Source organism: Sturnira hondurensis, unplaced genomic scaffold (genome assembly GCF_014824575.4).
Source record: "Sturnira hondurensis isolate 20B ecotype Veracruz unplaced genomic scaffold, ASM1482457v3 Scaffold0022566, whole genome shotgun sequence".
Taxonomy (NCBI): domain Eukaryota; kingdom Metazoa; phylum Chordata; class Mammalia; order Chiroptera; family Phyllostomidae; genus Sturnira; species Sturnira hondurensis.
In genome coordinates, this window is record NW_028095197.1 from 5708769 (window position 1) to 5735102 (window position 26334).

General features: G+C 45.1%; 1 protein-coding gene and 1 non-coding gene across 7 annotated transcripts in view; both read right to left on the reverse strand.

The window, feature by feature from the left end:
• Positions 1-26334, reverse strand: part of UBAP2 (ubiquitin associated protein 2) — a 137428-nt gene that overhangs the window by 2281 nt on the left and 108813 nt on the right. For 5 of the 6 annotated variants that reach the window (XM_037036191.1, XM_037036193.1, XM_037036190.1 and 2 more), the window contains 11 exons: positions 24937-25150; positions 18624-18898; positions 17649-17818; positions 16433-16643; positions 10947-10986; positions 8593-8776; positions 7370-7439; positions 3240-3423; positions 2385-2476; positions 2020-2067; positions 162-240 (listed from right to left, as the gene is read on the reverse strand). In XM_037036191.1, the coding sequence (XP_036892086.1) occupies positions 162-240; positions 2020-2067; positions 2385-2476; positions 3240-3423; positions 7370-7439; positions 8593-8776; positions 10947-10986; positions 16433-16643; positions 17649-17818; positions 18624-18898; positions 24937-25150 (1567 nt within the window). Of the gene's footprint in view, positions 1-161; positions 241-2019; positions 2068-2384; positions 2477-3239; positions 3424-3779; positions 5062-7369; positions 7440-8592; positions 8777-10946; positions 10987-16432; positions 16644-17648; positions 17819-18623; positions 18899-24936; positions 25151-26334 lie in introns of those variants that run through there. The other variant, XM_037036195.1, reaches the window with a different exon arrangement.
• LOC118979929 (small nucleolar RNA SNORD121A) lies at positions 9441-9522 on the reverse strand. The gene has a single exon (XR_005065021.1). It is a non-coding gene; the product is annotated as a small nucleolar RNA SNORD121A (small nucleolar RNA).

Here is a 26334-nt window from a genome sequence, read left to right on the forward strand (position 1 = left end):
AGGCTGCTTCCTGCAAACCAGAATAGGCCTGGCTACAGGCTCAACATTGGGAAGCAAGCAAGCATCTCTTAGCCCTTCTGTTTCCAGATGCCTGGGATTAAGCTACAGGCCAGTCTGATGCACACCCCCACCCAAGCCCCGTTTCCTGAACCAAGACTAACCTGAATATGGGTTATTAGTGAGGTTCCCATCTCGGCTGGCAAGGGCTGTGGGCGCCGCAAAGGGAATTCCGTAATAATCCTAGGAGAGACCAGGGAGGCTCCATAAGCGGTTGCCCCACTTCCTGGACAGCAGGCCCAACAGGGAGCATAGGTGCTCTGCAGTGCTGCACTCCTGGGAAAAGCTAGGCCCCAGGGACATCACATGCACATTCACAAAGTAAATGGTGCTCTATGGAGTGGTACAACGTGGCGGCCACACAGCACGCAGACACCCTGACCAACTGTCACAGTCTTCCACAGGCAGAACCACGGGAGGCCCAATCTAACATACTCATTTTACACTGCAGATGGAGGCTGGTGAATGCCAGTGGCAGAAACAACTCTGCTGGCATTTCCTACGTGAGAGATTCTAAAAAGCAGCTATGAAAGTTGGCAGTAGAAACCAGAAAGGAGTCAGCAGGAGATGAGGTGCCTAGAGGGTTTAACAGGGGTCAGGGCAGCAATGCCAAGTAGGCACAAGTACAAGCAGGACCCCAGGTTAAGGTGCTGAACTTGACTCTCATCACCCGCTCTGCCCTGGCAACACTGACACCCCATAGGAGCCAGGGGAAGTACGGATACCAAGAGGGCAAAACACAGTGGAGCTCTGTGGGAAAGGGGAGGCCTGCCCCGACCCTTACTGCCCAAGGACTTTGTAGTCGCAGACATCCCGCACCCTGGCCTGAGCCGAGGGAAGGCCCTTCTGCTCTCCGTCATGGGCTGCAGTGCTGGTCAGAACCATCTGGGCGAAGAATGGCACCTACATTCTCCTTCAGCCTCATTTTCCAGAAAACTTGTAGCATCCTCAGCCCAGAACCCCAGGAGGAGGCAGGACTAGGCAAACACAGAGCTAGCAGGAACACAACTGGGAACAGGCCTGGCGAAAGCCTGGGGTGGGGAGCTTTTTCACAGAAGAAAAGAAAACCCAAAGGTGGGAACAAAAGAGTGCCAGAGATAATGACCAAGGGAAAAAAGGCAAGCACTGTATCTCAAAAAGTAGACTCAGAAGTGACTTCTTCTAATGCACAAAACAATAAAATAAATTACAAGGCAGATGACTCCTAGGGCTGGGATTCCAATGAGCCACTACTTGGGAGTCTGACTAGGACCCACATGCAGTGGCACTCAGGGCCACCTTTCGCATCCCATCCTTAATGCCCTGGGGCTCCTGGGCCAGATGGGTGTGAGCAGGGAGTCCAGGACCACTTCCGGCTTGCACGCAGAGCCCCAAGGCTCAGACATCCCCTAGTGCTTCCAACATCCTTTCACTGGGGATGTACAGCCTCTCTTCTGAGGCTGCAGCAACCAGGAGACGCTGGGCAGCACTCTTGCAAAGAGTGATGGCAGACTAGGCCCAGAGGGCCCTTAAAGACGGTCAGCTCTAGCCACTCAGCTGTGGACAGAAGAGCAGGTGCATTCACAAGCTTTACCAATGCCCACCGCAGAAGCCAAAGACACTGAATGGCACTGCAAAGAAAACTAACAACCCTACAGGCAGGCAAACGCCACCAGTCTTGTCTCATATAGATCTTCTCCTTTTTTTTTTAAGGGGAAGATGAGAGAAGAGAATGACCCACAGTTAGTACAGGTGCTCCCTACTGGGGCCCCGGGTCCCAGTGGTCTTTATGTTCCCCAAGGATGAGCACAGGACACTCATACACCCAAGCTACAGATGCACCAGCACAAGTAAAAGGAAGCAGCTTCCTCAGCCTGAGGCTGAGTGCTCTGAGGGCCAGGCAGGGTGGCAATCAAGGCTAAGGGAGGCAGGACCTGTAAAAGAGTCTCAGTCCCCCGACCCCCACAGCCATACCCCACTCACCACTGGCAGCCGCGACTGCAGCATCTGGAGCTCATCATAGCCATAGATCTGGATGAAGACCAAAAAGGGTGTTAGGGACCATGTATCACCCCCGGGAAGGCCAGGCCAATGTGGGGGCCTAAACAGGATGGAAGGATAGGACACTCAGGAGGGGACCTGGATGAGCTGCTCTGAGAAGACACCCTATGGAGACACCTGATGGAGCCTGGATAGGGGAGAGACACTAGGGGTACAAATGGAAGACCTGTAAGGGCTCCAGGAAGGAGTAGCAGCACCCCACAGCCTCCTCTACCAGGTTCTACCAAGCACCAGCCCTACAGGGCAGGGGGAGCCAGGGCTGGCCAGGAGCGCTACCGTGCACTCACCGGGTAGGCAGGAAGCAGTCCTCCAGGGCCCACGAGGTACTGGTTGTGCAGCAGGGGAGGCACCCCCTGGGGCAGGTTGGGAGGCGCTTTGCCTAAGAAAAGTCAAGAAAAGTAACGAGGCCACCACAAACAGTAAGGTTCCTCAGCTACTGTGGGGCTACAAGTGTTGAGCTCCTGATCATAGTCCTGCCCTAATTGAGGCCACAGCCAAGAAGGCAGCAGCTGAGAGATACGAAGGGCTGTGCTTGTCCCACCTTCAGGCTGTTCCCATGCTGGGACAGAAACACTGCCCCCACCCCACCACTCCCGAAGGTCAGACTGTACTGGACAAACCTCAACATAAAGAACAAGAGTCCTGAGAACAGAAAGAATGCTGGGCATTGCCAGGAGAGGGATGAGGCATGTCAAAGGTGGGTTTTAGCAGTTTCTAACAAACTATAGTTTGCTTGGCTCACACAGACTGCCCCGGAGTGGCTGACAGGCAATCAGTTACCTAAAATGACCAGGAGCCAATGATATCTGCCCCCTGGCCCCTCTACATCACCATGTCATTGCAGCACCAGGAAAGAATGAGAAAAGACTGGGGAGCTAGCAGCACAAAGGCTACCAGGAATCCTGCCCAGGGGAGCCCATCCAGAAAGACCAATTTCACCCATCCCCACCCACATCAGGGTGGAAGGACTGGGCTTTGAGAGGTCAGTGGAACAAAGAGGTAAAGTGACCACAGCAGGCCGGAGGAAGACTGCCATCCCCTGAGGTGCATGGCATCCTGACCACCTCTGGGCCTCCCAGGGAAGCCAAGTGTGCACCTTTGAGGGGCTGAGGGCAGGTGGGGAAGGCCTCCGGGGCACACACCTGAGGTCACCAAGGGCGTGGCTCTGGTACTGCTGGGGGCGCTCACGGTGTTCCCGCCTAGGCAGAGGCTATTCCCCGTGTTCATGCTGCTGAGCCCTGAGGACGTGGCACTCGGGACGGAGGTTGCTGCTGTTGAGAAGGTGGCTGAGGACTGGAGGGAAGGAGAGCTCTCCACACTGGCGTGCTGGCAAAATAAAAAGGCAGGACACATGGATCCGGGGGAAGCATGAGAGGCTGGAGAACCTGGCCTGGCATCTGGGCCTGCAGGGCTGAGATTCTGACCTGAGGGGCTCTGTGCTCATGGCTTATATGACCACACATCAGCCTCGGTAGCCCTTCACACGGCAGTTAGGTGAAGCCATCAGAACACAAGTTTTAAGTATCAGGACTATTAAAGCTGAGCTTTATAATCAAAACTTTATAATCAAATTTTTACAGTTGCTCAAGCTCTAGTATATGCCACAGGGCACTGAAACCCCAAGTGAATCATAAATGAACACAGACTGTCTGAGAACGGTCTCAGACGAGACGAGAACCCACCTCACAGAAAGCAAGTAGTCTCGGCAGAGATGAAAAAGAGACCACAGGCAGCCCAGCCCAAGTCAGAGCCTTCTGGGGATGTCCTTCCATTAGGCTACTCTGATCTGGAAGTCACAGGTGGCTGAGAGGCCTTTGCTCCAGGAACCTGGTGACACTCTGCAGGCCACCAGGGCCTACCTGGAAGGGCATGGCCTGCCCCAATGCCTACTCAGTACGATCACCTAGAAAGGAAGGGCGAAACCAGAAGAAAGCTCTGAAGAGTCTGTGTTGTAGGAACCCTGCCCAGCTGCTTGGTTTCGGCTGGCAATAATGTGGAAGAGATGCACCTGGGTGGGGCAAAGCAAGGCCCAAAGAGGGAGGGAAAGGCTGTGGAAGACTGAGACCAGCCTCCAAACCAGAATGTGGGCAGAACAAAGAATCCCAGAAACTCCTGAAGAAGCCAAAGAACAGGAAGCCTCGGGAGGAACGGGACCGCCAAACAATCTGCTTCCCTTAGCACAGATAGCTCTGTAGGTCTCGTCCCCACAGGCTGCCCAACCCAGTGCCCTAAGAGCCCTAACATTAAGAACCGGTTCTATAAGTTAAAGATAGGGAAAATCATGTTCTCCTGGGACTCCCCAGGACTCCTGTTCCTTCAGCCTAGATAGACAGAACCAGGGTGAGAAGAACCCAAGGAGGAGGGCAAAGGCTGTGCCAGAGTGCTCCACGGAGCAGGGCAAACCAGGCCAGAACGCCCCATGGGTGGGTCCTCTGTGTGGGTCCAGGCTTCCCGCCAAGAGCAGCTTTCTAGAGAACCAGTTTCTGGCTTGCTGAAAGGAACTCAAGAGGTATTCAGCAACCCTCTCCTACGTCGAGCTGACCCTGACAGGGCTTTTATCTCTGCCCCTCCACGTCCCAGGCCTATGAGGGCAACACGCTACTGTAGTAACGGGCCTCCGTCTCATTTAAAGGGCTCGCTCAGTGCGTCCAACGGGGCCATGCAGTCAGCTCCTCAGGAGGGGCCCAGAAGAGTAAAGCCGCACCAAACCTTCCACAAGGACACAAAGGTCAGGAGAAAACAAGACTTCCCCTGTAACATTCAAGTGGGGAAGACCTAACTTATATAATACAACTAGGAAAGAGGGACTGATATATCTGACCGTATAAAAATCAAAGACATTTATATAACGACAAGTGTGGGGAAAACATCTGTACTCTATATTTGAGGCCTCTACATTCAGGGCTACTTACCAGACCCCCAAAAGGTAGAGAAACTGACACCAAGGACCTGACAAACAATAATAAAAATTGCTCACAAAAAGGAAAAATAATGGCTTTCCAATATGTTAAAAGGGGGGGGGGATGGTCAACCTCATTCAATTAAAAATTATACTGTCAGGTCATTTTTCTATTAACACAACGGAAAAATAGAAATATTCAATAACACTGTTTCGGGAGGCAGTAGAGAAACAGGACATTTCATTCACTGCCAGTGGGAGGTAAACAGGTTGGAAATCACTATATAGAGCAATTTGGCAATTTGTATAAAATGACAAATGCCTAGCAATTCCCCACTAGGATTTACCCTCTAGATAGTGCTGCATAATGAGACACCGTCTGCAGAAGGTCACCAAATGAACACTGTAGTGTCAAGACTGAAAATGGCCCTAAAGTTCGATCAGTGGAGGAACAATTAAGCACTGTAACTTAGGAGAGCTGTGGAAAGAGAACGAGAACTGTTTCAACCCAGAAACATCTCAAAGACACACCTGTTAAGTGGGGGAAATAGAGAAGGCCACGGCACACGAAACATCCCGTTTCTGTTATAGAAAAGGGCAAAGAAAAGTGACTCTTTTATAGGTGAAAAAGAGCTCTAGGTGACCAAGCAAACAGGAGAAAGAGGGGTAGAATCGAGCAGATTAGAGACAGAAAGACGTCAGTATATACCGTATTTTTCAGACCATAAGTCTAAGTCTATGGTCTTCAAAAAATTTTGAAGCAAAAAATGTAGTAAAATATTTAATAACATAATACTTGACCAATGTAAATTCAAACAGAACTCAAAAGCGGCATTAACAACCATTATTCCTCCCAAACGGTGGTTGGGGGGGTGTCTCCTAGTCTGAAAAACTCAGTACCTTTTTATACCCCTCATTAACGACTCTGACAACTATGGTAGCAATGTGGCATTCTGTCACATTGACAAAGTGTCAGACACTCTGGACAAGGCAATATTGGCCACGGCGATTTGGACTGTATAACCTGAAGTTTCTTGCCAAGACACCGAGGGTTGTTAAGCCATGCGAATGACAGTGCTGGGCTCCAACGCACCAGTGCCTGGGAGCAGAGGCGGCTCACAGCTCCCACTAACATGGGCACAGGCAGGCCATGTGGGGGCATCACCTTGTGTTCTGGTGTGAAGATGGTGCTGTGTTTTATGACAAAAAAACATTCCTAACATTTCACTCAGAAAACTAGTGTCTGAAAGCCTGCATGTCACCCAGATCGCAATGGAAGGATGGAACGGACCCTTTTCCACGACCTCCTTCTGCAGCAAATGAATAGATCTCTTCTTCAGGAGAGACCAATCTCCCCCATTTTCTGACCCCTCCATTCACTGGTACTCCTTCCACTCCAAACTTGGAGAGAGACATTTTGTTCTTTTTTTTAGGCACCTTTCTTTGCACCAATCTTTATGCTCAAGTCTCTCCCAGCATTTAGTTAAGTAACATCTCGCCGCCTGGCTGCATCTCAATTTCCCAACCACTCATGCTTCAACCCACCACAATCCAGACAGACAGACTCCCACCACCGAAACCCGCTCTCAACTTCAAACCTCGAGAAGCCACAATAACCACCACCTAGGGCTACTTGTTGGCACATCAGGGCTTCCAGTGGGCACCCGCCTGTGCCCCGCTCTGGCCTCTCCACATTCCTACTTTGTTCACCACTATCACCCCTCGAAAGCCTCTGCCTCTTGGTTGGGATAAATGGCCTGAGATGGCCAAAGCTAACAGTGAACAGAATAGCCACTGCCACAACTAGGACAGTCCCCGTGACCACCAGCAAACTGGAGTGTAGCTACACTGACTAGGGTAAGAGCCAGAGCCGTCCGTCTCAGAGAGCTATGCGTGTGCACATGGCAAAGGATGGATATTCTGACAGTCTGACAAACTAACAGAGGGTTAGCCAAGAAAAATGGCCTTGATTAAAGCTGACTTTCAGTGGAGCCCAAGCTGCAGTTAACAACGAGCCCACTTTCTTCTAAAAGCTTGCAAATAGCTCAACATAACATTTCCCAGAAAATAAGTCACCCCTGCTAGGCAGAAAGGTCTCCTGTAAGGAACAGGAAGTTCAGTGAATTCTTGGGAGTAAACTCACCATCCATCACATACCAGGTCTGGAGAAGTAACTCCTCCACAGAGGCATGAACTTAGAAAGCAAAATGTCTTCCACAGTGCTCCAAACACATACTTAGATTGAGACATCACGCCAAACAATTCCAGAATATCCCAGATATTTAAAACCCACAAACTAAAGGCCCACATGCAGGTGACTAAGCTCCAGGCCCACTGAGCAGGGTGGTGGAGGGGAGCCAGGAGGATACTCACCGCGTGTGATGTGCCAGGGGAGAGCGCGGCGTGTGCAGAGGAGAGGCTGCTCTGGTGGCCGGGGAGCGAGCTGGAGGACAAAACAGAGCACCACATACATCCACCCGCGTCGCTCCACAGGAACGGAGCCCCCCATGTCTAGGTGAGCAGGATATAAGCTTGCCCCGTCCCTTCAGCGGAAGCTTCAGTTTCACACCCATCACTTGGAAACCCAGTCCAGGGGATCTGGTGGTTAGAATGATCTAAAGGATCATCCCCCACAAGGCTCTGGAACATCCTGTCCTGGGAAACCTCCAGGCCAGCTTCAGTCAGCTGTAACCATCTGCTCTTTATACTGGAAAAAGAATAGGGCGGCACTAAGAACACTGGGCCACAGAGACCCCGTTACATCTGTGTGTCGGAAGAAGTTCCTACGTTCAACTGCACATGCCCGATTCTGAGCCACAAGCACCATCAAATCCAGAATTCAATTCAAATGCTTTTGCTCCTGGCTTAAAGCAAGAAAGAGGTGAACTCTCCTTAGAAGACACAGGGTGATGCCCTGACTGGCGTGGCTCAGTTGGTTTAGCCTCATCCTGCAACATGAAAGGTCACTGGTTTGATTCCAGTCAGGGCACGTGCCGGGACCCAGGCTGGTCCCTGGCTGGGGGTGCACTAGAAGCAACAGGTTGATGTTTCTATCTCTAACATCAATGTTTCTCTCCCTTTCTCCCCCATTCCCCTCTCTCTAAAAATAAATCCATAAAATAGTGGGCAGGGTTGGGGAGACACAAGGTGAGAACCAAATAAAACCCATTCTCCTACACCCTCTTGTAGTAACTTGATCTGTGGAACCACAGCAAGTGCAAGTCGCAGACCTGCTTGGCAATCCAAGGGCATTCTCAGTCTGCGTCAGTGACAGGAGCCCAGAGCTGGGAGGAGAGGCTCAGCTAGTGGCCCCCTCCTGAGGGTTGAAAAAGAGGAGCCTCAACCCCTTGGCTCCACCCTATACTCCCAAGGGGCCGAGCGCTCTGTGATAACAGAGGCATCACAAGCATGCAAAGCTTTCATGTCCAGTGCTTTGGCGACTCCACCCAGCTCAAACCTGTGCGGCATTACTGCAAAGGCCAGCATGCCGCGCTAGGGGCAACAGGTAGGTTTGGCTCCTGGAAAGAGCCTTCTCTAAGGGCGCCAGGACTTCGCCCCAATGTGCCTCTCACTCTGGGCCCATATCTTCCTCATACCTGCTAAGCTGGGAGAGGGGGCTGCTGGACAGGTCACCAGACTGGGACAAGGAGGGCAAAGTGGCAGTGTGCTGAGGCGCAGAGGGTAGAAGCGTATTGCAGGAGGTGGTGCTGGGCACGGAGCCCACAGATGGGAGGGCGGAGGGAGGGTCTGTTGTCTTTGGAGCTGGAACGGATGAAGCAGCTGAAAGAAACAGATCCATTTTAATTCCAGATCCAACCATGAGAATCTGAAATGAGCTCAATGTCTATGACATGTCAGGCTCAGCTGAGACATATACAAGGTTACGCCCCCACAGAAAATGCCCAAGTGTGTCTCCAGTCTTCTGCCAGATACAACTATCAGAAGGACACATACATGATGGTAAAATGCACAGGACCCAAGCAGAGCAGGAAATGACATATCTATCATCATAAACTGCCCTGTGATGTGGACATACTTCTCCCAACTGAAGGAAGCTGGTCAACCTTGAAGCCACGTCAAGGAGGCTCTGAGCTAGATATATATAATTACAAAGTGAGGCAAAATTTCCTTAAAAAGTACAACAAGCAACAGTGAAAATCTGTCCACCCAAGGGCTAGGTCTCTGCTCCCATCAAATCAGTACCAAATCAAGCTGACCTTGTGAAAGCTCGAAGCCAAATCAGGGCGGGGGGGTGGGGGGTGGTTGAGAGCCCAGGGTACATACATTGTGGAGTTCCATACACCTAAAATCTGCAGGAAGAACACACAGCTGCTGTCCAACACCTACTTTCAAAGGCACAAAGCACTTCCTTCACTGTGCTTGAAGACACTAACCCGAGAGTGCATCAGGCTTTTAGAAGACCAGGAGTGCAACAACGCTAACTGCAGAAAAGACTCAGTTTTAGTGTCATCCACACATACAGGTCAGATATGTGCTTGGGAAAAAAGCATCACCGTCTTTTCCAGTTAGGAAGGAGGAGTGACTTCACCCTCCTGCAGCACTCCCTGGAAACCAATGGAAAACACACTAGCTTCTAAAGAGAAGGACAATCTGGAAACCAATGTGGGCAGCAACAGTCCCAGCACACAGTGTGGTCGATTCTCAGAGCAGCCTTTCCCTTCCCGAGGCTTGCTCACTACTGACACTCTAATCCACGTGTGACACCTGTTCTTACAGAAATCAGATGAACACACCACCCTGACCCAAAACTCAGATGCCGAAAGTCAAAGCCTTCAATCACACGGATAACAGGTCCACAAAAAGGTGCTCGAAGAACCAGTGTGTGTGTGTGTGTGTGTGTGTGTGTGTGTGTGTATGTATGTATGTGTGGAAGAGAGAGAGAGTAGTGGGGAAGAGAGGGTGGGAGAAAAAAACCTATCTAAAATGCATGCTGTATTTTACAGACATTTCATATCTCATCTCATTTAAAAGTCTCCAACCAATCTAGTACACCTCTATGTATTCTGAACCCCATGTCTGCACAGAAGAAACTTGCTACCACGGCTTCTGAAATGAGAACTTCCTCTGCCATCCAAGGTTCTCAGAACTATCAGCGTTTCTCCAAACAGCGCCGGCAGACCAGCAATGCCGAAGCTCTGGGCAAACCATGTATGTCATTTCCATTCCTACTGAGGCCCAGTCCAGGCCTGATAAAATCTGTGTCTGTTGTTCAAAAACATAATTGTAAACAAAGAGAGTCTTTCTGACTTCCACACTCAACACCCCTCGCCTTATTGAATGATCAATGAAAATCACCAAAAACAATCACAGATAGGCTAGCCAAGAACAAAATGAGAAAGAAAAAAAAAAGAAACACCTGACAGGGATTCACCTGCACTCCACCCAGTGATCACTTAGCAGTACTGGAGCTGGCAGAAGTGGGGGTGGGGGTGGAGAACCCCCTCATTCTCTCCCAAGTCTTCACAGCGAGCACCGTTTCCTCTCTCTTCCTACTGACAGTCGGTCAGAACCGGCAGGCCAGGCACACGCCTTCCTGAGCTAGTACACCAATGTCTGCTTTAAGTCTTGCACATGACTGGAGAGGGAGTCCTCTGACCATCTTAGAGCCCGTGCATCTGAGCAGAGCATCTTTTAAATCAATGCTACACTCTAGGTGTAGTCTGACTAAGGCAGAATAATATGAGATTACTTGATTTCTAGTAATACCACCAGCTACAACCTGGTCCCACGGGAATCTCTAGGTGAACTTCTAAACCCCACCAAAGAAAGGGTGCCAACAATGGATGAGAAGTAGCTATCAGAAAAAATTTTAAAGGACTATTTTTGTAGAATTAGACATTAACCTATTGTGTTCCCCATCAAGTCAACAATGCTCATTTTTGCTTGGTTCCCACTGCCCGTGACAAAATTAGGCAGCTTATCCACTTACTGTCTATTGTCTGCTGACTTCGACCACCACCATGTCCATTCTGTAAGGAAGAGAAAACACAGTAAACCCAGAAAATCGAAAAACGCAGATGACTTTTGGGGTGTGGGCACAAACACGTGAATCATCGTCCAGGCCTGTTTTACTTTGTCTTTTTATAAAACGAGGTGCAATAGGACAAACTGCTAATAAATCCCAAGGAGCTGACATTTTTTAAAATCATACTGGGAATTTAGAGAAGTTAACAAGGATATAACATAATGAGACCCAAAGCACAGAAAACAGTCCTAAAAATTATTAAGCATTGCGAAGAACTTAGGAACTCTCGTTACACTGAAACCAGCAGAAAGAAGCCTTTCTAAAAGTCTCACGGTATAGTCTTGCCTCCTGAGTATCAATCATGCAGTAAACAAAAAAGTTTCCAAATTATAAAACAAAGATAGTTTTCAAACAAGGAATGATACTTTATATTAATAGAAAATGGTTCTCAGAGGAAACGAGATGTTAACTTTGAAAAAAGGCGTTTCTGAAGTGAGCAGGGGAAGAGTGGGTTAGGACAGTGTGATAGCCCCCAAAAGAGCAGAACATGAAAACAGCTGGTTTGAGCTTTAAGCATAAGGCATTTCATTAGCGCCAGCTCCCACGGAAACCTTTGCTTCCGCAGACGGAGCAGGGGAGACTGCGCACAGAGGGATCGCTAAGGGAGTCTACGAGGGCAGACACTGTCCCCAGTGGCAGAAAGAGGCTAACAGAAATTTCCTTCTTACAAATGTCAAAACTACTAAAGAAAAGGACAAACCTTATAGCTGTTACCTCTACATTAACCCAAATCCAGTACAATTTCTGTTCATGAAATGTTACTTACAACAAGTTTTATTTTTTAAACAGTTTCAGATTATTTACAAGAAATGTAAACAATAAAACAATTGCTAGGAAAAAACCCCACCAGTTTAAAAGGTTAAAGTTGGGGAAAGAGAAACCGGGTAGAGAGCAACCAAAGCCTATACCTTTGCCCCTCAGTGAAAATCACTGCTCACTAAACACAAACACACGATGCAGAGCACATGCATCCCGAACAGCACAGACCCGACATAGGAATAAGCCTTCTCAAAACGACACCAACCAAAACCACAGAAAAAGGGGAATGGGAAACAGCAGTCATCAGACCCGAGGACTATTTCATTCCATCTTATTTTTAAAACACAACCAACAGACAAACCGACACAGCACAGGGGTCACATCGTGTGTTGGGGAAATGCTGGGCAGCAGAGTGGCGTTAGTCAGAGTAAAGTATCAACAACGGTCAGGAAAACCAGAAAACTATAAGGGTTTGAGTTTAGCTGGCCAAGCAGAGAATGAGTGAGCAGTGGTATGTGTAAACAAAACGAGAGGTAAAGTTAGAGTTGAGATTGAGATATTGTGGAGGTAGATTTCAGCTTGGATAGAATGTAGTCTCACACGTTTAGAAACTGTACAGACCAGCACTGCCCAAGGGAATGTTCTGCAGTAATAGAAATGTTCTGGCTTCTGGCCAAGATGGAGGTGTAGGTAGATATGTGTCACTCCTCACACACAAAAAAGAAGGCTAACAACCAATTTGAAAACGGAAAACAATCAGAACTGCCAGAAAATTAAACTGTATGGAAGTCCAACAACCAAGGAGTTAAAGAAACACTCCTCCATGCTGGTAAGAGGGATGGAGATGGGAAGCTGGGGCTGCAATGTGGCGGCTGGCAGACAGGGGGGGGGAAGCAGCAGCTTGTGGACCAGGTGGTCCTACACTGGCATCAGCTGGGAAGAACAACTGGGGAGTCAGACAGTCTGTACAACCCAGGGGTCCAGTGCAGGAAACAGCCTCAAAAACTCTGGCTGTAAAAACCTGTGGGTTGTGGCAGCATGAGGAACTCCCAGTCGCATAAGAGAATCCATTGGAGGGGGCCACAGGATCCTAGAATGTATACTAGCACACCCAGCTTGGAATCAGCACCTGAATGAGCACAATCCACTGTGGGAAGTGACAGTAGTGACTGAAAGTGGGCAAGAACCAAGCAAGCGGCACTGTTCCCTCTCTGACCCCTCACGCACAACGCAACAAAGTAGGTTGCCCTGCTCTGGCGAATACCTAAGGCTCTGCCCCTTAGAACATAACAGGTGCGCCTAGACAAAGAAATATGGCCCAAATGAAAGAACAGATCAAAATTCCAGAAAAAGAACTAAGCGATGAGGAGATAGCCAACCAGTAAGATGCAGAGTTCAAAACATTGGTAATCAGGATGCTCACAGAAATGACTGAATATAGACACAAAATAAAGGAAGGAGTGAAGGCTACACAAAGTGGAATAAAGGAAAATACACAGGGAACCAACAGTGAAGAAAAGGACACTGGGACTCAAATCAATGATTTAGAACAAAAGGAATAAACATTCAACCAGAACAGAATGAAGAATGCAAAAAATGGAGAGGCTTCAGAACCTCCGGGAGAATTTTAAACGTTCCAATGCCAAATCAGAGAGGTGTCAGAAGGAGAAGAGGAAAAGCAAGAAATTGAAAACTCATTTGAACAAATAATGAAGGAAAACGTCCCCAACCTGGCAAAGGCAATAGATGTGCAAGTCCAGGAAGCTCAGAGTCCCAAGAAATTGGACCCAAGGAGAAACACACCAAGACACATCATAATTAAGTTACCCAAGATTAAAAATAAGAGAGAATCTTTAAAAGCAGCAAGAGAAAAGGAGACAGTTACCTACAAAGGAGTGCCGATAAGACTATCAGCTGATTTCTCAGAAAAAACCCTACAGGCAAAAATGGGCTGGAAAGAAGTATTCAAAATAAAGAAAGGCAAGTACTTACATCTAAGATTACTCTATCCAGCAGAGCTTTCATTTAAAATGGAAGGGCAGATAAAGTGCTTCCCAAATAAAGTTAAGTTAAAGGAGTTCATCAGCACTAAGCCCTTATTATATGAAATGTTAAAGGGGCTTATCTAAGAGAAGATCAAAACTATGAATACTAAACTGACAACTCATGACTATCAACAAGTGATCCTAAAACAAAAACAAACTACGCATATAACTAGAACAGGAACAGAATCACAGAAATGGAGATCACATGGAGGGTTATCAACAGGGAGGAGAAGAGGGGAGAGTGGGGGAACAAGGTACAGGGAATAAGAAGAATAACTGGTAAGCACAAAATAGACAGGGGGAGGTTAAGAATAGTATAGGAAATGGAGAAGCCAAAAAACTTATATGCATGACCCAGGGACATGAACTAAGGGGCAGGGAGAATGCTGAAGGGAGGTGGGGTGCTGGGCAGAGGGGGATAAAGCTGAGGGAAAAATGGGACAACTGTAATAGCATAATCAATAAAGTATACTTAAAAAACAAATGTTCTGTATGTGCATGTTCCTATACTCTAGCCACTAACCATGTATCTGGACACTGAGCATCTTAAATACGGTTAGCACTGGCAGAGCGGCTCAGACGGTTGAGCATCTGCCTGTGACAACAACAATAGGGTGTGAGTTTCAGTCCCAGTCAGGGCATGCATGGGAGAGGCATCCAATCGATGCTTCTCTCTCTCACTGCCTTTTCTCTCACTCTTTCCCTTCCCTTTTCTCTAAAGCAAATAAACATATCCTCAGGCGAGGAATGAATAAGTAAGTAAATAAATAAATAAGCAGTGTGTCTGAGGAAATGAATTTTTGTTTATTTAATTTAAACAAACTACATGTGGCTAGCGGTTACCATATTGGAAAGCACAGGAATAAATTTTAGGTTAAAGATGATAGGTCAAAAACACGTGGCTTTTAAAAAATAAGTAAACCCAGAAAGACAAATACAGGCGAAGAAAAGGTAATTACTTAGTTGCCCTTGTAAGACCAAATCCTAAGCCAATAGTAGGGAAAACCAAAAAACAAAAAATCGTACTAAGCAACTCGATATTTTTCTGTATCAAATTACTCTGGAAGTGGGAGTGGAGGGATGGTTAAATGTAGGAGGATTTGTTTAAAGACCACCAGAGTCAGACCTCCTCCCTCCCACCCTCTGCACAACACAGTGAACGCCCCCCCCCCACCACTTCCCAGAGGCTCTAAACTTTATCTAGAGGGTAACACCTGGCCAGGGCACCCTAAACAACAGTTCAAGTCCACGTGGACAACATGAGTATTTTAAGGGCAGCCTTCTTTTCCCACTAAGTCTGTCGGTTGTGACACTGACAGACAGGCACAGGCCTATAGGGAAGAGATTAGAAACGGTCCCCATGCTTCCCACAGGAACGCTCATGGTCAATCACATCCAAACCCACCCCGAGCCAGAGCCCGTAGTTAACCTTTTAGTTCAAGTAGGCAGCCTGAAATCACCAGATATTTGAAGAATATATGTAACATAAAGAGATAAAAACCAAACAAAAGTTACTTTAAAAAATATCTTTTAAGTAGAGACCTACAAATATCTCCACATGGGGACCAAACCCATGTGACTCGGTTGGGCATCATCCTACAAAGTGAAAGGTCTCCAGTGGGATTCCTGCTCAGGGCACAGGCCTGGGTTGCAGGTTCGGTCCCTAGGCAGGGCAAGTATGACAGGCAACTGATCAATGTTTCTCTCTCACATTGGTATTTCTTTCACTCCCCCACCCTTCTTCCCCCTTCTCTAAAAAAGGGAGGGAGGGAGGAAGGAAAAAAAAAACCCAAATTTTTGCTACACCAAATCCAACTCTTTTTAATATTTTTATGTTATCATCCACTTTTTAAAAAGTACTCACCTGAGGATATGTTTACTGACTTCAGAGAGAGAAGAAGGTGAGAGGAGGGCACAGAGAAAGTGGGCGCAACACGAAGCACATACCTCCCACACGCGCCCCGACGGGGATCAAACCTGCAATCTGGTTCATGGGACAATGCTCCAATCAAACAAACCACTTGGCCAGGGTTGTTGTTTTTTTTTTTAAGATTTTGTTTATTTACTTTTTAGAGAGAGGTGGAAAGAGAGGAATATCGACTTGTTGCCTTCCGTACACACCTTGACTGGGGACCAGACTCGCAACCCAGGCACATGCCCTGACCAAAAATTAAATGAGCAACCTTTCGCTTTGTGAAATGATGCCCAACTAACTGAGCCACATCAGTCAGGTCCCAGTCAGGGCTATTATTATCCACTTTTTAAAGTGGCTCTCACCAATAAAGCCTGAATATCTTCGCTTTACAAAGAACTAAAATATTACAGATAAGATTCTAGTCTCTTCTTACCCCATCCAAACCGCTGCTTATACCACACCTCTGGGTCCACTCACACACACTCCTGTGTGTGGTGCCTGAATGGCAAATTTCAAATGAGATGCCTACGGTTACCAAAGTCAACAAACTACAAGGATGCTACTCAAATGGTTAGACAATTTGTAAAAGAAGTTTTAATAAAAAAGCTTAACTTCCCAAACTACACACTGAGTTCCAAACAGGACAAGAAAAGACCTGAGAGACCACGTACTGTGACAGTTCCTGGAGCCGACTCCGATGGACTCCCAGAGCTTTGGTACGCAACCCTGTTATGCACAGAACTCGGGTCATAGGAGGAAGACGTTACTGGACTAGTGGAGCTCAGGGATGAGCTGGTCAGACTGGAGGAGGTAATGACTGAAGTTGTATAGGTAGAGTTCTGCACTGCACTGGTCATTGGTAGGGAGGTATTCAGAGAATCACTGCAAAGAATAAAAGGTATGAGACATAAATTTGTGTCAATTTCCATGGCTTCATGACGCAGAACTATTTCATCACTTTGTCCATACTCAAAATCAAACACGTATACAACCACAAGTTTGTACTACTGCATTCTTTAAACTTATTAACAATACAATGAAGATTCAAAACAACCCCCTGTCCAACTCCACCCTCCAAAAAAGCTAGACCCACCTAATTTAATTAACAGACAAGGGGGGAGCTTTAAGATTTAAGGAATCCATATGCCTTGAAACAAACTTTAGAAAGGGAAACCAAGCAAATATCAGGTTTGGGCTCTGCAAAGTGGAAAGATTAATTAACGCAATAAAATCTAAAATCTGGGCTTCTCTAATTATAAAATATTCCACTGAAGGAAAGTAAATGTTGGCAAGATGTGAAAAACTGTACCCCTCAGAGACTACACGCGGAAATGTAAAATGCAGCAGGCACTGGGGATGCTTGATGCTTCCTCAAACAGTTGACTATAAGCTACCACGTAACTCGGCAATTCTTAGTTACACACCGAAGAACACAAAACCTGTAACTGAATGTTCATAGCAACATGATTAATCCTATCCAAAAAGAGGGAATCCACATGTCCATCGACTCATGAATGAATAAATAAATGTGGTATGTGTGCACAATAAAATATTACTGGTAAACAAATGCATACATGCTACCATATGGATGAACCTTGACAACACTATGCTAAGCAAAATACGTCAGTGACAAACAGCCATAAATTCCACAATTCTAGTCACAGAAAATGTCCAGAATAGGCAAATCCAGAGACAGATTACTGGTTCCTTTTAGGACGATGAGAGGAAAACTCTGGATTAGGTACTGGTGATGGCTGCCCAAACCCACTACTATAGAGTGTATTTTCTGTCTCTACCAGGTGATTTACCTTGCAAAGGTAAGCTCTATTTACCTTGCAAACAAAAGACTTACTTCAGTCAAAACCAGAGAAGTGGGGAGTTGTATACCTTAAAGACTTCGAATATAAGCTGATGGGAACCTGGTTACTATTTTCACTGCTTGCAGCTGATCCAAATTCAGAGAGAGAAGATTCTGATCCAAATTCCAAGGCGCCAAACTGAACATTCAATCCGGTGACATCTGCTGAACCAGGCATTTCCACCGCAGAAGCTGGGGTCTGTAAAGCAAAGCCACCATGTTAGGAATAGAAGTAATGGATGCCAAGTCCCAAAGGCTTATACCAGAGCCAAATGAACGCTGGGTTCCTAGGGCACACCTGGCAAGCCTGAGGAACAAGGAAAGATAGCTAAACAAGAAGGAAAAGGAACTGTATTTTTAAAAAAGAGAAGGGAAAACAGCAAAGAAAACCCAAAATTTAGCATGAGAATGGTCTGTTACCAACTGCTTCCTTGAGCCTGTTAAAGGGGAGAGGGGTTGTAGTTGTGGATGAGTAAAGGGGAGGAGAACTCCTTAAAGCATTATCTGGCCAAAGACCCACTCATCCTCTAAGCCTGGGACACAGCTACACTCACAGGACCATCAGATTCTGTGAGCTGGATCCTCTCATTTCAATTAGTCTTCTCTCGGTACAAACCCATTCCCTCTGATACTAGCCCAGTCATTCAGACACAGCTAATTCCTCATAAAGCAGTAGTTTAAAGCATAGTATAGCCAGTTTCTGAGTCTTGCTAATCTAACACTTAAGCTAAACACTTAAGTGTTTAGCAGATTCAGCAGATTTAACCTAACACTTAAAATACTGCATTTTGCTGTGTATAATGTGCTCCCCTGTATAACCTGCATTCGTGTTTTTGTGCACATTGTACATGAGATTATTATACCCACAGTCTGTAATAATTATACCCATGTATAATACTCATCCTTCTTTTCTCCCTAAAAATTTGGGCAAAAAAGTACGCGTTATATACAGCAAAATACAGTACATCCACCTCAAGATTGTGACTTCACAATAGAATACCCACCTTAGAAGCTGGAGGTATCCGCCGCTTAGTGAGTTTGATGTGTTTAGGCTGAGATTGGTGGGCAGGCACAGCAATGTTTTCAACAGTCAGGCTGGGAAGCTGCAAGAGTTTGTTCACAGTGGAGGTGCTGGCTCTGGGTGCTGACTCCCGGAGTTTGACCTGGGAAGGGAAGGACTCCAACCCAGGAGGAGGACCAGTGGTTGACTGAGTCTGGAGCTGTTGTCGCTGGCTCAACTGGCTAAGAACTGGGGATGGTTCAGGCTGAGATTTAAAGTCTAGGAAATATGTAAAGAGGGGGCAAAAAAAGGGCAAGCAACCATCAATTATTTGGCACACGGGCTTAGACCATCCTCTTTCACCATCACTGGCAGTAAAGAGTTACAGTCATAACCAGTGTCTGCCAGCCATCTTCAAGCTGAATCCCATCAGTGTTCTCTGTAAAGGTGTGCATGTGCAGGCGTGTGTAACAAATGGGGGGCAGTGAAAAGTAGGTTTATAGTTGAATACACAAAAGAGAATTTGTTCTTCTATCATCATTATTGTGTTATCTATTTGTATTATAACTGTAAACCTGTTTTTAACTATATTTTATTGATTATGCTATTACAGTTGTCCCAATTTTTTCTTTGTCCCCTTCCACCCAGCACCCCTCACTCCCTGAGGGAATCCCCACACCATTGTTTACGTCCATGAATCACGCATATAGGTTCTTTGGCTACTCCATTTCTTATGCTGTACTTTATATCCCCGTGGCTATTCTGTAATTGACTATTTGTATTTCTTAATCCCCACCTCTTCATTCATTTTCCCACATCCCCCTCCCATTGGGCAACCATCAAAACGCTATCCATATCCATGATTCTGTCTCAGTTCTTCCTGTTTGCTTATTTGCTTTTTAGATTCAGTTTGTTGATAGAAACATATTGATTGCCATTTTACTGTTTATAGCTTTGATCTTCTTTTTCTTAAATAAGTCCTTTTAGCGTTTCATATAATAATGGTTTGGTAATGAACTCCTTTAGTTTTTTCTTGTCTGGGATGCTCTTTTTCTCCCTTCAATTCTAAATGCTCTATGCTTTGTAGACCAATCTTCCCTGCTTTTCATGACATGAGTGTTTCTTGACAATCCCTTGTAGCCTGCAAAGTTTCTTTTGTGAAATCTGCTGACAGTTTTATGGGAACTCAACTCTAGCCAACTATTTTTCTCTTCCTGCTTTAAGACTCTATCTTTAACTTTGGCCTTTTAATAATGATGTGTCTTGGAGTGGGCTTCTTTGCATCCATCACAATTGGGACTCTTGTGCTACCTGGACTTGCATGTCTATTTCCTTCACCAAATTAGGGAATTTTTCTTTCACTGCTTTTTCAGAGAGATTACTAATTTCTTGCTCCTTCTCTTCTCCTTATGGCACCCCTATGATGGAAATGTTGGAACACTTGTCCCATAGGCTCTTTGTACTATCCTCATTTTTTTTTAATTCCTTCTTCTGCTTGTTGTTCTACCCGGTAATTTTTTGGTTCCTTATGTTCCAAATCACTGATTTGATTCTCAGCTTTACCCACGCCACTGTTGCTTCCCTGTAAACTGTTCTTTATTACAATTAGTGTATCCTTCATTTCTGAATGGGTCTTTTTAATGCTGCTGAGGTCCTCACTAAGTTCCTTGAGCATCCTTATAAACAGTGTTTTGAACTCTGCATCTGATAGATTACTTATCTCCATTTTGTTTACTTCTTTTTCTGGAGTTTTGATCTGTTCTTTCATTTGGGCTACGTTTCTGTCTCCTCATTTTGGCAGCCTCCCTGTGTTTGTTTCTATGTGTTAAGTACAGCTGCTTTTGACTCCATATCTTGATAGTGTGGCCTAATGAAGTAGGTGTCCTGTAGGGTCCAGTGTCATAGCCTCCCCTATCATCCAAGCTGGGTAATGACAGAAGTGTGGGCTGAGTACACCCTCTTGTGGTTGAACCTTGGTTGCTGTTGGCAGATCAGTGGGAGGAATTTCCCCAGGCCAGTCACCTGCAAGGCCTGGCTGTGACTACTGACCACCAATCTCCGTCTTCGATGGAGGATCAGCTGTACAGGGCAGGGTGATGATGCTCCCATGTGGTCTCTAACTGTCCACTGGATGCACTGGTCCTTGGGTTTCCTGGGTGGTGTAGGCCAAGGTCAGCCCCTAACTGTGTTCTGCCCAGGGCCACTCTGCATGAGCTACAAAACAGTCTGAGATGGCTGCTACTTGTGCTGGGCTTGGGGATTCCCAGGTGAAGCCAAGGATGATCTAGGCTGGCTGTTGCTAGTGCCAGAACTGGGACTACTCTGCAAGAGGTACTGGGGCTAGGGGCTTACTTAGTCTGGTAACTGCTTGCTTGATAGGATTTAGGAAGCTGTGAGACATGAAACAAGACCAGCCTTCATATGGAAAAGTCATGGTTAACAGTTTGGTTGGGCCTGTAAGTTGGGTGGGACAGAGTCTCAGGGGATCTCCAGGGCAGGGCAAACAGTGTTAACCAGGTTGATGAAGTCTCAGATATGACACTGGCCTGCTGGCTTGCTGGCTTGCTGGCTCGCTGGCTCTGCGGCTCCTTGGGTTGGGGGCTCAGAAAATGGACAATGGCCTCTGCCCACCTTTCTGTCTAGAAGAAAGCTGTCCTCTAGCTCCCACTTTGATGTCAGACACTTCAGTTCCTCCCTTTATGCCACCAGTACCCTTTGAGCTGCTACCGCAGTGCTAGAGCTGAGAGAGCGCCTGTGTAATTCCGTGTGTGGGTTCTCAAAAAGAATGGCTTGGGACTTGGGAGTTTTTTCTACTGACTCAATCCCTGCTGGTTTTCACAGCCAGAAGTTATGGGGAGTTATCTTCCTGGCACAGAAACTCCGGGACTGGGGTCCTAGTGTACAACTAGGACTCTCTACTCCTGAGATACCCATCCCAGATTTTTATTCACCACATGTAGATGTGGGACCAGCTCGTTTCATGTCTCCACCCTCCATACCAGTCTGGATGGATGTGGTTTCTTTAATTCCATAGTTGTCAGACTTTAATTGAATGTGACTTCTGACAGTTCTGAGTGATGGCTGTTCTATATTTTCATTGTAATTTTGATGTGGTGGTGTGAGGAGGCAAGCAATGTTTACCTATGCTGCCATCTTGACCGGAAGTCTCTAAACCTAATTTTGACCAGTTTATGGGTAAGGTTACTATGAAGTGGGCATATATGCATCTGGCCTTTAGCTAAGAGAAAATTATATTTTGTTGCTTTACGAATTTTCCACTAAATTTTTGAAAATTACTTTACTATTTTTTCTACTAAATAACATATGCAGTTTTATAAAATTCAAAATGTACAAAAATGTATATGATAACTGCCAATCACTCTTCCACCCTGCCCCCAGATTCACTCCACAAATGCGAGCAATGGATCCACTTTCTTGAATATCTTCAGAGATAATATTTCAATACACAAAATATACAGAGAAAGACACACCACTTCCTATCCATCGATCTTGCTTCCTTACAAACCATTCAGGTCTCAGAGAGTGTTTCATACTAATGGAGTAAAGAGCTACTGCTACTTCATTTTTATGGCCACCTAGCAAATCCAGTGTACACATGCATCACACTCTAAAACTAGAACTGTATTAATGGACTTTTAGGTTCTCCAATATCTTGCTATGGAAAACAATGTTGCAATAACTATACTTAAGACATTTTTGCTCAAGTGTAAGTATTCTTACAAGAAATCAGCCCTGGCTGGCATAGCTCAGTGGACTGAGCGTGGGCCTGTGAACCACAGGATCACGGTTCTATTCCCAGTCAGGGCACATGCCTGGGTTGCAGGCCAGTTCCCAGCAGGGGACACACAAGAGGCAACCATACATTGATGTATCTCTCCTTCCCTTCTCCTCTAAAGATAAATATATAAAATCTTAAAAAAAACTATAAAAAAAAAAAAGAAAAGAAATCAGTTGCTGGACAGGTTAAAAAAAATGTCTACATTTTAAACTATAACCAACACTTTAAAAGTCCTATCCATAGAGAGAACCTGTGCTTTTTTACATACCAAACTTTCATCCTTCTTAATTTCACAGGTGAAAAATGGTATAAAAATTTCAAAACAAAATGATCTAAGTTAAGTATCACTGATATACTTAAGTGTTCTTGGCCTACGAACTGGCTATGTCCATACCTCTTCAACCATTTTTAAGTTATTTTTGGTCTCCTTGAATTTTAGTTATTCTTTACACTGAGCAAGATATGATCACTTTATCTATGATAAGATTTTCAAATATTTTGTCAAAGTTTGTCTCTTCTTTGATTTGTTTATGGTGTTTCCTGTCATATTTAGAAAAGTCCACCTCACACAGACTGTATCAGAATCTTCCTACTTTTCTATTATTGTTCTAGATGCACTCTTTATGATTAAATATTTGACCCATTTGGCACTAGGGGTGTAGAGTGAATGTTAGGGATGCAACTTCATCTTTCAGCCAGATATCCAACAGCAATAAGCACCTTTTCACCACTGATTTGAAATGTTACCTCTATCAATCTTTTTCTGCAAAAGGCCAGGCCAGGGAGTAAATTATTTTGGACTTTAAAAGCTATCTGTTAGCAACTATTCAAATCTGCCTCTGCAGACTGAAAGTAGTTATAAACAATATGTAAATGGCTGCGGTTATGTTCAATAAAACGGTATTTACAAAAACAGGTAGCAGATTGAGTTGAAGGTTTACCAACCCATGCCTTAGTGTATTTCCATGCTAGATGAATTTATTTGGGGATTTAATATTATAGGCACCTACAAAAGAGAACAGACTTTAAAAAGAATATATAAACGGCATTCTTAAATATAAAACCTCATTATCTCTTAGTAAATGTCTGGAAAAAATTAACATAGGAGGTCTATAGCTGCCAAAAAATGTTGGCTTGTGCCCTGGCCAGTGTGAATTAGTTGGTTGGGCAGGTTGCAGGTTCCGTTCCCAGTCAGGGCACATGCCTGGGTTGCGGGTTCAGGACCCAGATGGGGGCTTGCAAGAGGCAGCTGATCTATGTTTCTCTCTCACATGCATGATTCTCTCCCTCTCTTTCTCTCTCCCTTCCCTCTCTATAGAATCAATAAAAGAAAAAAAACTTAAAACAAAAAAAGTAATGCTGGCTTACAAGATTGGATCTTGGCTAGTGTCTGAGAACATAGAATTTTTCTATGTTCTAGGGAGAGTGCCAAGTCTAACCACTAAAGGTGACTCCGTGCCGTACTTATACAACATGGTTTACACTGAACACTTGCTTTCCCCTTCTAGGAATCTGGGATTTGGGTGCGGACAAGGCAGAGGGTGCCTAAATAATCAACCCCACGAAAAAACCTTGAGCACTGAATCTCTAATGAATTTCCTTGGTAGGCATCACTTCAAACCTGGGAACAGTCTCAGGTACTTCCGTAACAGTAAGCCATTTCATTCAACAGCGAAATGTGTTTTCATGTCACTTGATATGCCCTGAACGTGACCAGTCCACACAGCCAACCCTATGTTTAATGTAACCCCTGCTATTCCTTAATACAGTGTGATGTGTGTTGATGGAAATTGGTAGTTTAAAGATTTTTTTTAAATCCTCACCGAGGACATGTTTATTGATTTTAGAGAGAGAAGGAGGAGGAAGAGGGCAAGAGAGAGAGAAACATTGATGTGAGAGAAACACATTGATCAGCTGCCTCCCATAGAGTTGCCCCGACGGGAAATCAAACCTACAACGTAGGTATGTGCCCTGACCATAGATCAAACTCACAACCTTTTGTTTTACAGAATAACACTCCAACCACCTGAGCCACGTGGGCAAGGCAGGAAATGGTAGTTTAATGTCACAAAAACCTATGTAAGCAGAATTTAGAAAACCTCCGATTTACATTTGTTGCCTTTAATTTATAAACCACAGATGGTGAGGCTGAACCAAATCATAGTGGATACATGCAAATGTTAGAATGAGAAATGTAGTCGGTGTGATTTAAAATGTTTTCCATAGTCCACCTTCTGTCACCACCTTTTTCTAATATAGCTCAGAAAACTCTGTGTTTCCTAATACTCGCATGCCTTCACCATGCTTTTGCATATCTCTCCAAGGCAGGACCCTGCTACTACTAGTAACAAATAAATGCAGGTATTAATTTATACAATACAAATCTGACTGATTTAATTCAGAAACTTTGTGAAATTCTACTAAAAATATCTCTGGACAAATTCCACATTAGTGTTCACAAGTCAACAGCCTCTGCTAATGTTTAGGTTGTGAACCACCACAGAAAATGCTCACTTACCAAAATGGCTGAGGACTGAGGACTGGGTAGCCGAGGGCCTGAGGTCCCAAGAAGAAGTGGTTGTGGGAGGGCTCGTACTACTCTGCTGGGAACTCCGGGTGGTGGTAAACTGGCCCAGACTTGCAGGTTTCAACTGGTCCAAAATCTGGGAGCTGGTGACATTTGTCATTTGTGAAGATGTAAGCTCTCCAAATCCTGAACCCAGGACGGATGACTTTAAAGGGAAAGAAAACAGAAATCCTAAACAATACAGAATTTTTAACCCAGGCCTTAAAACATACCATGTATTTTCACAAGAATTTTAAAAACTATGATCCAGAAAATCTGAATTAGTAAGACTCATATGAGTAAATACAAAATGAAAAATTACTATGCAATAAGACCTGACTAAATAAATCCAGCAAGACTTCCTGATTTTGATATGAGGTTAATGAAAAAGGAAACATAGTGCCTAAATTTTAGGAAATTATCATTTTTAAAAAGTGATGTCACAAATTCACAAATAAAATACTATTTTTTAAATTAAGGAGGAATGTCATGAATTAAATAGCAAACACAAGCTTGTAAAACAAAAATAGTGTTTTAAATGCATGGAACAGTAATAATCTTTAATGATTAGACTAGGTTTGGTCACAAAAAGATTAGCCATGAGGTCTGCAAGATTAAATGCAGGTCACAGCACTTACTTAAAAAGTCAGTATTCCAAAATCAGACACAGAGGTATTTGTATATTCAGCAAATACCCTGGACACTGCTGTGTTTACTTCAAGTTGTTTAGATGCCTAAGAATACCAAATACACTCCACAAGCAAGCACACAAAAGACAGTGGGACATCTCCCCTATCTAACCTGTCAGGTCAGATGTGAAGACCTGAGGAAAGTGAAAGCCTACGACTAGTGCACATAATGGCAGATCAACTGCTTTTTTACATGAACAAAATCATTCAGTTTCTGAAAAGACAAATACTTTGTCAAAAACAACTTTCAAAACCACCTGAAACAGAAAGTCAAAAACAGAAATGATTTGCACTCCCTCGAGAGGCCAGATCTGGGAAGCTGAACAAATAATTATTTGTTATCAATATCCAAGGGCACAGGGAATCCTAGTTGTTGTTCAAAGGAAATCCAAATCCTCCAATGTTAGTAAAACTTTAGGTTGTAAGCAGTTGTTACACATCAATCATGGAATCTGCTCCTATTAGAAAAGTTGTGCTCACATTACTTACCACATTCCAAATTCTTGGCTCATGCTATCCATTACACTTCTCTTTCATTGCCACAAATCTGCCAAAACCCAGCTCAAGCCCACTTGTGCGACAAAGGCTTCTCGAATTATGCATCTCCTCTTCATCTTTCACTACATAACCTCTATCCTGTATCAGCTAGTTTTATAAAATG